Source organism: Penicillium diatomitis, assembly GCF_028827545.1.
Source record: "Penicillium diatomitis strain IBT 30728 chromosome Unknown utg000014l_segment0_segment0, whole genome shotgun sequence".
Lineage (NCBI taxonomy): Eukaryota > Fungi > Ascomycota > Eurotiomycetes > Eurotiales > Aspergillaceae > Penicillium > Penicillium diatomitis.
The window spans coordinates 403,124-417,618 of NW_026623186.1; the positions used below are offsets into that span (position 1 = coordinate 403,124).

General features: G+C 48.6%; 2 protein-coding genes across 2 annotated transcripts; one reads left to right on the forward strand and one right to left on the reverse strand.

Annotated features, from left to right (window-relative positions):
• Positions 1-246: 246 nt before the first annotated feature.
• N7539_008818 (DUF2841 domain-containing protein) lies at positions 247-1,975 on the reverse strand (the record flags this gene model as incomplete). The annotated part of the gene is made up of 6 exons (XM_056938413.1): positions 247-887; positions 942-1,130; positions 1,176-1,371; positions 1,440-1,572; positions 1,623-1,828; positions 1,886-1,975. The coding sequence occupies 6 exons, from the start codon at positions 1,973-1,975 to the stop codon at positions 247-249; spliced, it is 1,455 nt and encodes a 484-aa protein (XP_056786421.1).
• Positions 1,976-9,426: 7,451 nt separating this feature from the next.
• Positions 9,427-12,178, forward strand: N7539_008819 (uncharacterized protein; the record flags this gene model as incomplete). Its single annotated transcript, XM_056938414.1, has 4 exons — positions 9,427-10,138; positions 10,196-10,595; positions 10,654-11,678; positions 11,955-12,178. 4 exons carry the CDS (start codon positions 9,427-9,429, stop codon positions 12,176-12,178), a joined length of 2,361 nt encoding a protein of 786 aa, XP_056786422.1.
• Positions 12,179-14,495: the final 2,317 nt, after the last annotated feature.

Below are 14,495 nucleotides of genomic sequence, written 5' to 3' on the forward strand. Positions count from 1 at the left end.
CTAGCATGAGGGAGAGAAGAAGTCTATATAAGACGAAGTCAATCATGTTGCTAAATAATCAGCGAGAGTTATAAACACAGTAAGATATAGAAGGAAATCAAAAAGCCGTCAAAGAAGCCAACACAAACCGCTAAACAAAGACTCATTAAGAGAAAGACCAGATTCTATCTTGAGAGCTCCTCTGCACATCAGTCACTTTGTTTTACAGTAGAAAAGCGAAGATCCCACCGAGTCCAGCCCGCCCTTTCAATCTACACCGGGTACGAGAGAGGTAGTCCGTGCGGGTGACCGAGCAACCCGGTGCGGAGCGGCAGTGCCCACTGGCCCAGTGGCGGGCGATGCCATGGGTATGTGGTCGAAAATTGAGGGAGGTAAGAGGTTCCGGCCGCTGGGTGGAGCGCTGTGGTCGAACGGGCTGGAGATGTTCTGCCGGAAGATGGGCGATGACCAGGCGTCATAGCGATCTGCTGTCGTACGTTGTTGGTCGGATGTGGAGGTTGGGAAGGGGTTTTGGCTGGGGTAGTCGGAGACTGAGACTCTGTGGAGACTCATCATCTCTGTGGTGGCGGGTGTACTGAGTATTGATTGCGAGAATCGGAGGTCTGCGTGATGTGGGGGCCTAGCGTAGAATGCGTGGCCGTCACAGCCTTCAAAATTGAGAGTCTCTAGTATCGAAAAGTGACCTGGCATTGAACGATTCACAATTTCGATTGGTGTGGTGAGAGGAGCAGAGACTTGCTCCACAGAGGAAGTAGGTGTTAGCAGATCATCTTCGACGCGCTCGGGAGCTTTGAGGGTTGTCGGTGCCTTAGCAGACTCTTCATCCTCGTCACCGTCACCCTTGTGGCTGAAGCCGCAATTATAGACGTGAACGACCATGTCGGCGTCTGAGAGATGTTAGCTTGTAATCAAGTGTTTGAGGTTGACCGGTCTTTCTATACTAACTTCCCCGCGCTCAAAGCACTCCTCCATCTTTCGCACCCGGAGGATCTCGTAGATAATCTTCACATGAGAAGGATGCTTCAATTTCCGCTTGGTGTCGCCAGCGACTTCCTCGAGCTTGGCGGCAGTGGCGCCATACTTTCCAAGATTGCGCAGGATGTGGAGCAGAAGTTGAATGCGATCCAGGGCTCATTAGTATAGTCAGTATGTCAGCGGAATGGAAAGAAACGTACAGTCTTTCAACAAGTGGTCAGGCTCCATGTGTATCACTCCTCGGGGCCACCATTCTGGTTTGGTCTTCTCCGGGTCAGCCCTGGAGCCGGGAAGAGAGCCCGGCGGAGGCTTGCATCCGTTATACGGATATCGGGCCTGTTTGCGAGGCTCGATGAATTTGATGAAGGCCTCAGCAACCACGGAGTACTTGCGCTGCTAAAAGTGCTCAGAGCACTCTCGTAGTAGCTCATGACTTTCTGGGTGTCTCCAACGCGGATAGGGACCACCTTGCCAGATCTGGCGGGGAGGAGATTTTCGCGATCAGAGCCGGGTTCGGCCCGATCATCGTCAGAGGATGAGATGCTGGGAGCATTTCCGCGGCGTCTTTTAACCCTGCGGGACGATACTTCAGGGTACCTATAGTCATTTTAGATATGACTGCTTGAATAACGGGGGGCAGAAAATACATACGGCGAGCGAAAGGTTGGTATTCATTTCTCACACCCAAGATCTCCAGAAACTTCCAGCGTGTCTCAGACGAGAACACGCCAGAATTTTCCTTTCGAATAGAGGACGACTCATCGACCTCAAACTTGCCCTCGCTGTCCAAATGGATCAAAGCATAGTGGTTAAAAGGCAAGCGGAGTGAAGAACGAGGAGACGTCATCGAAGACTAATCATTCACGTTCAGTGTCCCAGCCACGTCTGGGTTCCATCAGTCTCAACTTACAGGAGTCACGTCCGAACCAGGCGGTCCTTCTATAGCCGAGGTAGACCTCTTCATAACACCGGTGGTAGTATTTGACTTGTTGCAAACCATGGTGAGATGGGTAACGCTGAAGTGTTACCTGGGTGTATGGATCGAGGAATTAGACAACGTCCGCTCGAGATGGGACGGTCCTTCTTACAGAGCGAGGCTAGCACTCGCAAGAGGTCGAGGTTGCTCTAGATCCCACTATCAGCCAAGCCCATCTGGTTATAGTCAGTCCTAGCGCTCTCGATTTCCAAGCAGCTCTATGCAAGCCGCACGAAGCCGTCCCGAGATGAACATTGTCATCTCGTCAACGGCCAATGGTGAACACAAACCGTAATGCCTCGTGGGAGCTTGTATGACAAGATGACATCCGTACACAATTCCAGACGAGCTTAGCGGTCGAGTCTGGCTTGTTTCTGCGGGGATGTATACTCACAGCTCTATAAGGATATGTGGTATAGTTCGTCCGCTTAGGGAAGACTGCAGGACAGTTAGCTGTCGGCCGCTGACGGGACTTGTCTAGTTGCAGGATCGAGGGGATGTTAATATTCACTTCCTCTCGTCGGCGTTCCAGAGACAATAGGCCAGAAACGGCAGTATGTAATACGATGCGGCTAGATTGGGTAGAGATTGAGTACCTTGATCTTGGTTTGGAGGCGGAGAGGCGAGTGGGATGGGTTTTCCTCCACCGGAGAGTAGAGAGAAAGTTGAAAGTGAAGACTGAATTCGAGCAGGTAAGGAAGACATGTCGATAGGAAATAGAGGAGTACTTTAGTTCTCCTCCAGCGGTCTAAGTGGATAGGGTGAAACAAAGTACCAAAATACTCTTTTCGGAAGCATTAAACACTATGCCACAGCAAGCCGAGCAGTTGCTGGAGCTATTTCGTTTCATTTCTATTGATGAGATACGGCTACGGTAGGGGCAGCAGTATCGATATGTGAGAGGGATGAGGAGTGAGATTGCTGTGGGGGAGAGATTCTACCTAAGCTATGGACTGTGGTGAGTGGCAGAATCACATGCCATGTAAACATCTATAATTACTAATATTCATATTTCCAGAGATGCAGGATACAGCAGAGCCCGCAGCGTGTCCTCATCTGGGAATCATCTTGGTCCGCTATTTGATAAGTTGACATTTGAGTTTCTTGACACCTACCCGATCATCTCCATTCTCAGACTATCCCGCTTATTCAGCGTCAGACCGTCTCTCGGATTAGACCAACAGGCCTGGCGCACTGTCAATTATCGATCGACTTGCCCTTCTCTATCCTTTCTCTAGCCTTAAGAGAAGAGGGGAATTGTTGACTATCAACTCAGGATAATGAAGCATCCCATCTACGAGGCAACAAATTTCGCGGGCACTCTATCTTTGCCATGACTGCATACAACTTGACGGTTTGACGGCGGGATGAAGCGTAGAGCCCACGTTGAACCAAAGTAACCCTAATTGCGGAGCGAAGCGACACTATAATGGGGCCAAATTCTCACTTCCAGCAGAATCTTTACCATCTGATTGGTCCACTGGGCGGTCTCCCCGTCCAAAACACGTGACCCTTCATTTGGTATAGCTTTACATTATTCCCCTGGGGCCCAACCCTCACTTCGATCTGATTCCATGTCCATTGATTGGTTGCTCTTCTCTGTCTAACCCACTTGATATACCCACAAGCACGTGATATTTCCAAAACACGTGAGCTTCAATGTTGAAGAATGTCCAAGCTTCACTTACGGTTTGCTTTTGCTTTCACCACAGTGTTGCGGTCGGTGTAGAACATAAAGAATTGCGCCGGTGGCCAACGGTTTAATAGCAGTCGCTTCACTCCGCAGTTCCTTCCGAGTGGGACGAAGTGTCGCCCTAGGAACTCTCGTAGTTCTAGAACTGAATCGATAGCACATAGTATAATACTTCCTAGGCACTGAGGATAGCTGTTCTTTGAAGCTGGTCGCTCCATGTCGCCAGGTACACGTCTCGTCCCCTCTTTGTCTTTAGTACCTGCTCATTGATACTCACTTGGGCTCGACTTCGTACGGAACTTCCTTACGTCGGGAAATACGCCTTTGCTGTGTGGGTGCTATGTGGGTGCTATTCTTAAAAACGGCAGATGTAAATCAACTTTAGCTTCGGAGGTTCCACAAAACAGGAAAATGGTCGGGAAGTATAATTCTGGAGCGAAAGGTGAAAATTGGGCGGACCCTACCCTGACGAGGGTCATCCTACCCCGGCTGAACTGTAATCTGGCAGCTGTCGCTGTTGACTGAACTATATCCGTAGCGTACGCACTGGCCTCCGATTCAGGCTTACTATCCGTTTTCTCTATGAAGTGGAGTCCTCGGAGTTACCTCTATCCTAGCAACCTACCCTTAAGCAGCGAACCTCGACCATATTGGCATCTACTTCAATTCAGAGCAGCGGACGGCCCAGTACGAGTTATCTAGTCGTCGACTCGTCGTGTGGAACTTCTACGTATCCTGGAACAGCTGACTTTGTACGTATCCTGGAACAGCTCCAAAGTCAGCTGACTGTTGTGAACATGACAGGACTGAACGGACTCAGAACGAGAGAGAGAATTGGACATGGGAGGATAGGAGACACGTGTGCCACGCACACCACGCGCACCGTCTCAAAACTCAGAATGGACTGTAGCCTCTTCTCTTTTCTTTTTTCTTCTCCAGCCTTTGAGATTCTCGCTACCACGCAGTCAAGTTAGAATAAAAGTTTATGAGTCCTTCTGAAGCTTTTCCTAACTAGCGTACAACACTGACAGAAAGACTTGGGAAACAAAGTTGCTTCCCTCTTTGTGTCTCTACCTCTTTTCTCTGACTTCCATTCCTACAGTTACTAGCCCGCTAAATGATCGGATAGCTTCTCTTCCTAACGTCTATAGTATATTATACGTAGCTATTAAATAATATTACTATCTAGTAGATAAGACTCTTCCAGTAGAGTATAAAGGTCCACTTTACTCAGATAGTGTGACTCCCAGGCAGTACAGCTACTGAATTCTACGTCTGGAACGGAGAACAAGAAGAAGCAACTGTGTCCAATGCAACGAGGAAACCAAGACGAAAGGGAAAAAAGAAATGAGAAGGGCGAAGTGCAGCTACATATATCCATCGTGGAGTGGGGCAACGGTGAGGCGGCAGGTCCCCATGGAAAGATCCACATGGAAGATTCCTCACAGAAGTAAACAGAAAGACAAACAATCCTCAGGCTCCAGCGCAACCACGTGTGGGAGACCTAAGGCAACAACACGAACACAAACACGATCACCTGACTTCGTGATCACAAACATTGGTCACGTGACCTCCTCCTCGATTCCGTCCTTCTCCATCAACTGGCCAACCGACCCACCAGTTGACCACAACTCGCCAGTCGACCGATCAACCGACCAACTGATCAGTGGACTCACCAGTTCACGACAACTGACCTGTTCACCGACCTTCCAACCTCCACTCTCCAAGTCCGCGCACGAACTGGTCAACCAACTCACCATTTGGTAAGCTGACCTTCGCCCATGCGTCACAGATAGAATATTAGTATTTTCTAACTATTACTTAGCCTTTCTCCCTTGCTCTCTGGTCAACATCATCGCCCTTCAGATCCTAGGGATATCCAGACTTAATAATACACAGTATAGGACCTAATCTATAGGCCCTTACTTACCTTATCAATACGTCTGTAATACAATAAAGAATACTAGTTTCGTTCACGTAGTTCCATAGAGTCAAACGTTGAAGTTACCCGAACTTCCTTCTTACTAAACAGTAAACACTTCATAACCTTAAGTTTCATTTCACGGTTCCAACTTCCACCTACTTCTTCTTACCCTTTCCAATCGGTCATTCCTATTCCCGCTCGTCTATACAGACCTCCCATCGATCATGCCGGACGGATTCCATCGCATTAATCATCATTGAAAAATCAAGTACTGCCCGTCGACGGTAACAAACAATTAACATTCTCCGCCTTCCAGCTTCGACGCATTGAGCGCCAGGAGGAACTTGGACGTCGCCCTCGAATGATCCACGCGAGAGAGGTTAAGTGGAGAGAGAGTCAACATAACGCAAAAAGACTGAGAAGGAAGAGCGAGAAGAACGGATAAGGCTTGGTCTGCCGGGTCCTAATACGCCAAACGTTCCACCTAGCTAAATCCTACTTTCTTCCTTGCTTGTTCGACCTAGACCGTCTACGCTGAGATCGAGGCGGCCGCTGCCCGAGACTCATCTACAGCATAGAGGGCCAGAGGTTGAAGATTCAAACGTTCTTTCTTCATTACCTCGGAGGTGTTGTACGCCAAAAGGGAAATTCTCAGAAGGATTCATCAATTTTATTGCGTGGTAATCGAGAATCTCAAGAGCTGGAGAGGAGAAAGAGAAAGAAGGAGAAGGTACAGTACATCCTAAGTTTTGAGGTGGTCCGCGTTGCGCGCGTGGCACACGTGGTAGGCGTGTCCATGTCCTCCCATGTGCTGTCCTCCCTCTCATTTTGAGATAGTCCAGTCCCCCTGTCATGTTCGCAACAGGAGGTATATAGTAGTAAGATATCAATAACGTCTATATAAGTTAGGTAACTTACAGTAGACCTTGCCAACGAGCCGGGGCGATAATCTAAGCTCGTACCCGCGAGCCCTTTATTTGTAAATATCGTTCTACTGGAAGGAAAAGGGAAGGGGAAACACAACTTGATTGGTGAGAAAGGCATGGGAAGGAAGAGAGGCTATCGAATGTGTGGGTTTGTGGGTCCCTCGGTGGTGAGTCGGCAGAATCATTAAAACACCCTTAACACCGCAAGCTTAGAGCTCGTGGGCTCCGAGTTGAAAATCAGAGATGCAAGCCCGTGCTCGCGAGTTTTAGGCTCTCGAGCCGAGCCGAGCCAAATCGGAACGGAGATATAAAACGGGTCTGGCTATTCGCACGACGCCAAACTACCGATCGCACGACGGCTCACCGAATTAGGCTAGCCCTCGCACCTACCTGTATGATTGAACTTTTCACTTTTCACTGTATCTACGCATTGTCAGATACCACCACCCCCTTACGATTATTGAAAGGGCCCCCCCCCTTTCAAATAACCAAGTTTTCAAGTCCCCGGCCGCATCACCGCAGCTTGAGTCTTGTAAGGGTCCCCCCTTGCAACTTTTCTGCCGAACCACCACTTTCAACACCACCGAACCCCCTTCAACATTTTGACGCTTTTACATGCGTAAACCCACCGGTAAAGAGCACTTTGAAAAGCATATAAATACTGCATTCTGATTGGCCGAACCTGACTACTAATACAATCTGCAGCCCTTTCAAGCTAGAGAGTTCGGCCGGTAAGACATCTGAGGTCCAATAACAAAAGTGGGGGACTTGGCACCTAAGCTTGATCGGGTTAGCCGTCGTGCAAATGATAGTTTGGCCGCTTTGGCATCATGCGAATAGCCAGATCCTATAAACCAGCCCTGGAACGAGCCGGACCTCAAATGAATCCCATGTTTTGGATGATCCTACACCGCTCCTCCCGCCAATCATTAAACATGGAGTATGCCGGGAAATGAAATCAAGCTCCCTTTTGGAAAGTAGAGCCGTTCTAGCACGCTGCTCATGGGTCGTCTGGGATAGCCGGACTGCCTTAAAAGCAATCAGATGGTAGGGCCAAAGGTTCTAACTTCTACTAGAAGTTAGAAGTGAGAATTGGGCGCTATGATAAGGGGACTGCCGAGCTGATCGTCGGGCTTGAGGTCGTAGGGAAACCGTCATTGCAAATTGGAGGTGGAACGAGAAGTTGCCTCTCATGTAAGTGCTTGGAATTTTATTCCTGTGCTCCGATTAGCTGACCGTGGCAAAATTGATCGCCTCCAAAGTTACATCACGTGATGTTTCCCAGATATTTGCTTCTGTCTCGACAACGTGATCTGTCTACATCTCCGCTCGTATCATGTGGTCCTACTGTCTCGACTCTCGTCTGACTAATCACGTGACCCGCGTCTCTTCTTTCAAGTATCAAGTCTGTAGACATGGTTGTGTGGTTTGCTATTTTCTAAGGCCATACGACCGCCTTTTTCCCGAATCCGGCTCTCTGATTGGTAGTTCTCACCGGTCCCGCTACGGGTAGATTCTGCCGATTCACCCCATCAAATTTTTCTACCCATCACCCGTAACACGTCTCTATATACGAAACATATTTTTACCTTTTTAACACCTATACTCCTTAATACCCTGTACTAAGTGGGCCTTTCCTAAATTGAGTACCTTGTTGTACGCCAGTTACGAAAAGCTTTAGAAGGACTCATAAACTGTTATTCATCTGTGTGCGTGGTATTCAAGGATCTCAAGAGCTGGAGAAAAGAGGAAGAAGAAGAAGAGGCTACAGTGACATCCCAAGTCAGTCCAGTAGTCCAGTCCTCCTGTCATGTTCACAACATACCTAATGATGATATTCCTCCTCTACGGTCGTTTACACCATATCGTTCTTTTCTATTTCTTAGTAGTAGTACTTCTGCCCCTTGACATCACTTGATACCATCATTACCATGTCAATCTCCCCAGCGGTTTCCTATTGCTCGCGATGCGGTCGTCAGGTACCGCCTAATCGATCTACTACTTTTGAGTGTGATTGAGTGTGATTGAACCAAGCTACCTTTCTTGATAACCAACGTTTTTGTGTGGCTTGCGGGTCTACGCGGTCGTCTGACCAGAGATATGCGCGTTGCTCTACGTGTCGCCTCCTTCGCCGGACAGAAAACCTCGGGCAGAAAATCTAGATACATAAGTGAGATACAAAAGTGATTGAAATCAACAATTCAGCGCCTAGTAGACATCTAATTTGAATATTTTCTAGGGCTAACGCGTAAGACGCGTCCGATCGAGCTCGCACATACGCGTATAGGGTAGGCGCTAGGGGTGAACCAGGCGGTCAAAGCCAGCGTGCGGCCAAGGGATTAAAAAATTATGGAACGTCACTGTAGAGTTGAGAATATTGATGTAATCGGTAAATAAAAACAGTGCCCTACTACAAGTACTTACAATTTGCACTTCTTGCCCCACGAATTAATAGGGAGGGGGAGCACACTTGTATACCAACGGTCATAGGACGGGCTATGACCCGAATTAAGCCGCATCGTTACGAGGTTCAAGTCACGAGTCCCTAATGTTTTTAGGTTGTTAGTCAGGGGTCGGAGGTCGATAAAACCTCAAAGAAGGAATCAAGATTCAAGAGCTTTTAACACCCGCCGAGACGGAGTAATCCTAGCAATATGAGGCTCTTATGCTTGAATTTCGATAGATGCGCCAGATGTCTTGGGCGACCCGAAGTGAGATCACGTGTAACTCGGTCGCTCCATAACCTTGAATTCGTTCGTACCTGGTCACTTTTCGCCTTACCCCACCTGTTCTTCATAACCTCTGCCGAACCCAGGCAAGGAACGCCGCTATATCACACCAGAGTCCCTCCACATATCTTTCCCTCCTCGCGCATCCAGTACTCTTGTTCGATCTTCTTCTTTTATCGTGTCATAACTACACGTGCCACAGTATGTCACCGACAATACAGATCATTTCCGCGACAGGCTCATATTCCTGGTATGATACCAGCGGGCTTGGGAGGCTTGATGTACATGCGAAAGAATTGTTGAAGCTCGAGGCCAAATATCTCCGCTGTTCACTCGAGCCCGAACACCCCGTCCAGCCGAACAATATCTACAAAGACTTTGAAACGAAAGCGGCACAGATAAAGGCACGGCTGCAGACAAGCGATTCTTATCTGCGTACGGACGAGAAGATCAGGAAGAATCTTGAAGCCTTGGAGCATGAGCCTCGGCTTCTCGAACGCATGTACGAGGGGTTCTCGAAAGTTATTCCCGCAGCAAAGGTCTGGGAGGATTGCAAATATAAGGAAATGGTCATTTTCACTTTGCAGCGATTTGGCCCCGCTTACGCAATTCTTATTGTTTGTATTTTCGGCATAAGCGGTCGGTATGGACGTATGTATATCACGTCCACTCAACTCGCCAAGATTGTCCAACGAATTGGTCGCGATGTGGGTTCAAATCAGAATGCCTTATATTGTCCAGGTCTAGAAATCTACTGGCACACATTGATCAAGGAAAAGACTACCTTTACTCGCACCAATTCGTCACGTGATCGCAGAACGGAAATCCCGTCAGGTGCAGATTTGGCAAGCGACTCGGAGGCAGCCGTTTCCCACTGTAGCGGCCGTAATTGGCATGCTACTGTCATGAACACAGGTTAATTCGAACCCGATTGGCTATACTACGATGTTTATCTTACTGATACGGCTCTAGGAGTATACCACCCGTCTTCCTTCCCTTGGGGTACTAGGAAAATGCTGCTTCTAGTTCTCATACATGTTATGGGAAGCAGCCGTATTCAGCTGGACACTCTGCGAAGGGCGCTATTACCCCAATACCGATGGAGTCAAAGTGGTAATCGAACAACGGCTTCCCGAGCAGACATGATGTGTTTTCAGGAACTTTTCGCCAACGAATGTACCTTTGGCGAGGAGATTCAGGCTTGTTCCAACGATGGTCTGATCAAACTATTCAAAGCCGAAGATGGCACTCAACTTTATACCTTGGATTGCGATTTGGAGAGCTATTTCCGCAGTTACCCGCAGCCCTTGTTGGTGGCTCTCTTCGCACATATAGGATACATCTATCCGCGCGACGACACCTTTGAAGAGACGTAAGAATGAACAGAGCCCCAACGAAGACAGCAAAAGGTCTCACTAATACCACTATAGCTTCTATACAGCAGGGAAGCTCTTAATGCCAGCGATGGATAAGCTATGGGAATACATTCAGAAACGTGATGTTCTAGATCTGCCATCCAATGTCAAAGGAAGCTTTATGGAGGCGTCCTTATCAGCTTGCAAGGTGACAAATCATACGCATGCGGAGTACATTGTATCGATATTACGTACGCTGCATGATTCTTCAGTATCTCTGTATGTGGAGGCTGTGCTTACCTGGCAGGAGAGCGCTTTGCTCCGGCGGAAGGGGGACATTCAGGGGTCGGAAACTGTTTTAGACAAAATCTTCCATGAGATTTCGAAATATCCGAGCCCAGATTCAGACGTCAGATCATATTGTGCGTATGGTCGTCTATTCTTCTCGCGAGCGGAGAATGCGATAATGCGCAATGATTTTGATCGCGCATGGGAACAGCTGGACCGGTGGGAGAGCAGGAGTCATTCTACGTCAATGATGGAACTCAAAGCTGCCCGACTCTTCAATACCGTCTTTGGGAGAGTTGCTAGATACGCAGGAAAGTTCTCCGAGGCTCGAGAATGTTTTGAGCGTTGCCTGCATGATGGTGACCCCAGTTACCGCCATATTCAATTTCACCTCGCTGACATGTATTGTGAGCTGGGACACAATAAGCAGGCTCGAGATCTGCTCTATCGTGATGTCGAGCGGCTGAGGCAAACGCAAAGCCAACGACTGAAAGCATTTAGGCGCCTCGCACTCCCACTTGCGGAGGCCCACATCAACCTAGGACAATTTGACGCTGCAAGGAATACCCTGGGGGCGGCACTGAAGGCTTATGAGAATATACAGAATCACGATATGACCGACCAACTGGGCCATGTCCGTACACTCGTCAGCCTAGCACGAATCGATTGGTACGAAGGCCAGTATTTATGCGCCGATGGGACACTCAAGCGTGCGGTAGACCTCATTGAAGCATACTCAACATTCATCCCTCTTGGGTTCGACTTTGCATTCATCAACCTTTTCCACTCCGCAGTGAAAAGAGCGCTAGCCAGTAAGCTCCTCTTAGAGGGTCGGCCACGTTTTTTTATGGCGGGGACTGGAACGTACTTTCTCAAAGAGATTTCTTTCACTACGTGGGAAGGTGCTTCTGGCTGCTATATTGCGCTTCCTTCATTGCCCTGTGGTTCCAAGGATACTGAGTGCACCGCTCACTAAGTGCGAGCTTCCTGTTATCAGAAAATGTGTCCCGTTTGCCCCATATGCCGATTTAAAAGTCTGGCCAATCGCACGAGCTAGCTTCAGAGCATCCTCGATTGTCTGTCTACAGTGTCCCTTGCTACTGGGTTCGTGTTCCCTGCAGCAACGCACGTATTCGTCCAACTTGTCCAACACCTTCCAGATATCGCTCGGCATAAGGCAGGCATCTTCAAATCTGGTTGCCGAGCTTTCTCGGCGCCCCAGGAGGCAGAGGTCACCAAGGTCCTTGAGCAGCGTGCGCGTGAGCTCGAAAATGTGACTTTGTCAGTTGTTGAGCCCGATTCATCGCTATGAGTGATACGCTTTCAAAGAGAAAACTGCTCACTTGCCATAGAAGTGGCTGAAGAATGGCCATCGGTTCGGAAGCATGCGAAATTGCTTAGCTTGAGTGAGCATATCAATAGTGGCTTGCGGATATTTGTGTAAGGACAATTCCTAAAGGGGAATAGTCCGAGAGGGGGACTGGGTCGTATACGAGTCATGAAAAGAGACGGTTAGGAATAGGAAGTGATACGTAGGGGAAAGGATATCTTATGAGCTACAGAGTGCGTCAACGTATGTATCGGCAGAAGAAAACTCTGACTCTTGATTCCCTCTAAACTATCCTCCTCGGATTATTTATCTTGGGGGGAATCTGCGAGTCCTTCGAAGTCATGACGTGCTTGACTTACGGCAGGCTAGAGCCCACGTGACCCATCCTGGGTGTCCTCACGTTCAGTTTGCCAAGTCCCCGACCGAGCGTACCCGAGCTCCCAGCACTTAATCACTGATTTCTCTTCTTACAATTTGACTAGCCTGGACATTACCAGCAGATAAACGAAGATGGTAATCACAAATGGCTTCTTGACGGTGCGCACAATGAATCAGGATTGTCCACCGCAGTGTCATGGTTTCCCGAAACGAGTACATCATAAAGGTAAGGGCTGATTGCCCATAAACACATACTGTGATATTGTGCGTAATGCTATAGAGTCGATAACTGAACGATGAGGATAGTCATCTTCAGCCATTTTTTCAGATCGTGATGGCGCTACTCTCTCGCGTACTATCCTTGAATCGCTCTACGCGGAGAAACCCGAAATATAGTACATAATCCTCGTCATACAGAATGACCGAGCAATTCCAACTACTTTAGCATATCATCCGAACCTCATTCGGTTTAGATGGGGCTGCGCAACGCTCCGTCTCGAATTAAGACGCTCAATAGCATCCTGTAGAAGTCAGAAGTGGACCTCTAGAGGCATTTAATAGCAGCTCACTTCATATTGCGAGGCCATCATAGCAAATATTCCTAGTGGGAGAGATGTTTTCACGATGTTGGTGGGATACGTTATTGCTGGACTAGCGGGGACTGCTGGCTACGGCGGCAATCCACGTCCACTCACCGCTCGGGAACACGCCACCTGGCTGAATAACGCATCATATCCTAATACGCCTGTAGCTATCTAGTATCTATAACTCGGTCAGAGACTTGGTAAACTGAACGTGGGGATACCCAGAATGGGTCACGTGGGCCGTAGCCAGCCGAAAGTCAAGGACGTCACGACTGAACGAAGGACTCGCAGATTCCAAAAGACAAATTAACAGAGGAAGACAGTCTGTAGGGAATCCAGAGTCAGAGTTGTTATTCTCACAAGCCTAAGTCTACTCGCTCTGTAACTCATAAGATAACCTTTCCATCACCTATCCCTATCTATTCATTACCGTCTCTTCACATGTATACGACCCAGTCCCCCTCTGGCTATCCCCTTTTAGGATTTGGGCCTTACATTACTGATGTATCGCAGAAGCTGGAAGATATCGAGGTTTTGGATGAGATACCTGATAGAGGGGCAGAATTTTCGACTACTTTTAATGAAGGCTTTGGATAAAGATGACGTATTGGTGAAAAGAAATATGATTACTAGATAGGTAGAGTGCGCACTGGAAACGCGGCACGCGCGGGAATTGGATGGGCAGAGTGTACTAGATACGCGTTGGAGACCCAGAGTACCCACACTGTGTGTGGCACAGGATTGGCTGCACACCGAGTGCAGTGATCGGCGGTGGAGGCATAGAGTGCGCACTGGATAGGCGCCACGGGATTGGCTGCGTAGAGGGAGTAACGGAGCTGAGACATGATTTCCGCCTCATTTCTCAAGTAGAAGTGATGAGTATTCGGGCACGTACGCCAATCTCAGCAGACTATATTCGGCATCCGAGTTGTTTGTGGTGAAGCCTGCCATACTGCCTGGCACACACATGGGCTACGCCCTCACCACCTGGGACCACCACCCTCAGTAGTCTAGCTTAGCTTCCTTCTTCCTTCTCTCTTCAACGTCGAGTGTTTTCACCTTCAAGGGTTTTCCTTCGTAAGATCCTGAGTCAAATAGGTTATGAGCCCTGTCTAGCGCGCCAGTGAGGTTATTCACACCAACCTTGCTGTCCTGCAAGCGCTGCAGCTTAGCACTCACGTCGCGACACCAGCAACTTTACAACTCCTCCAGCTCCGCGCTGATTCTTAGGCTCTACGCCATCCCCCTCTGCAGCCCCGAGCTGCTTCGAAGGCTTCTCGACGACCTCATCACAGGTTGAAGCTCTTCTATAATCATACACACACACCATTAACATG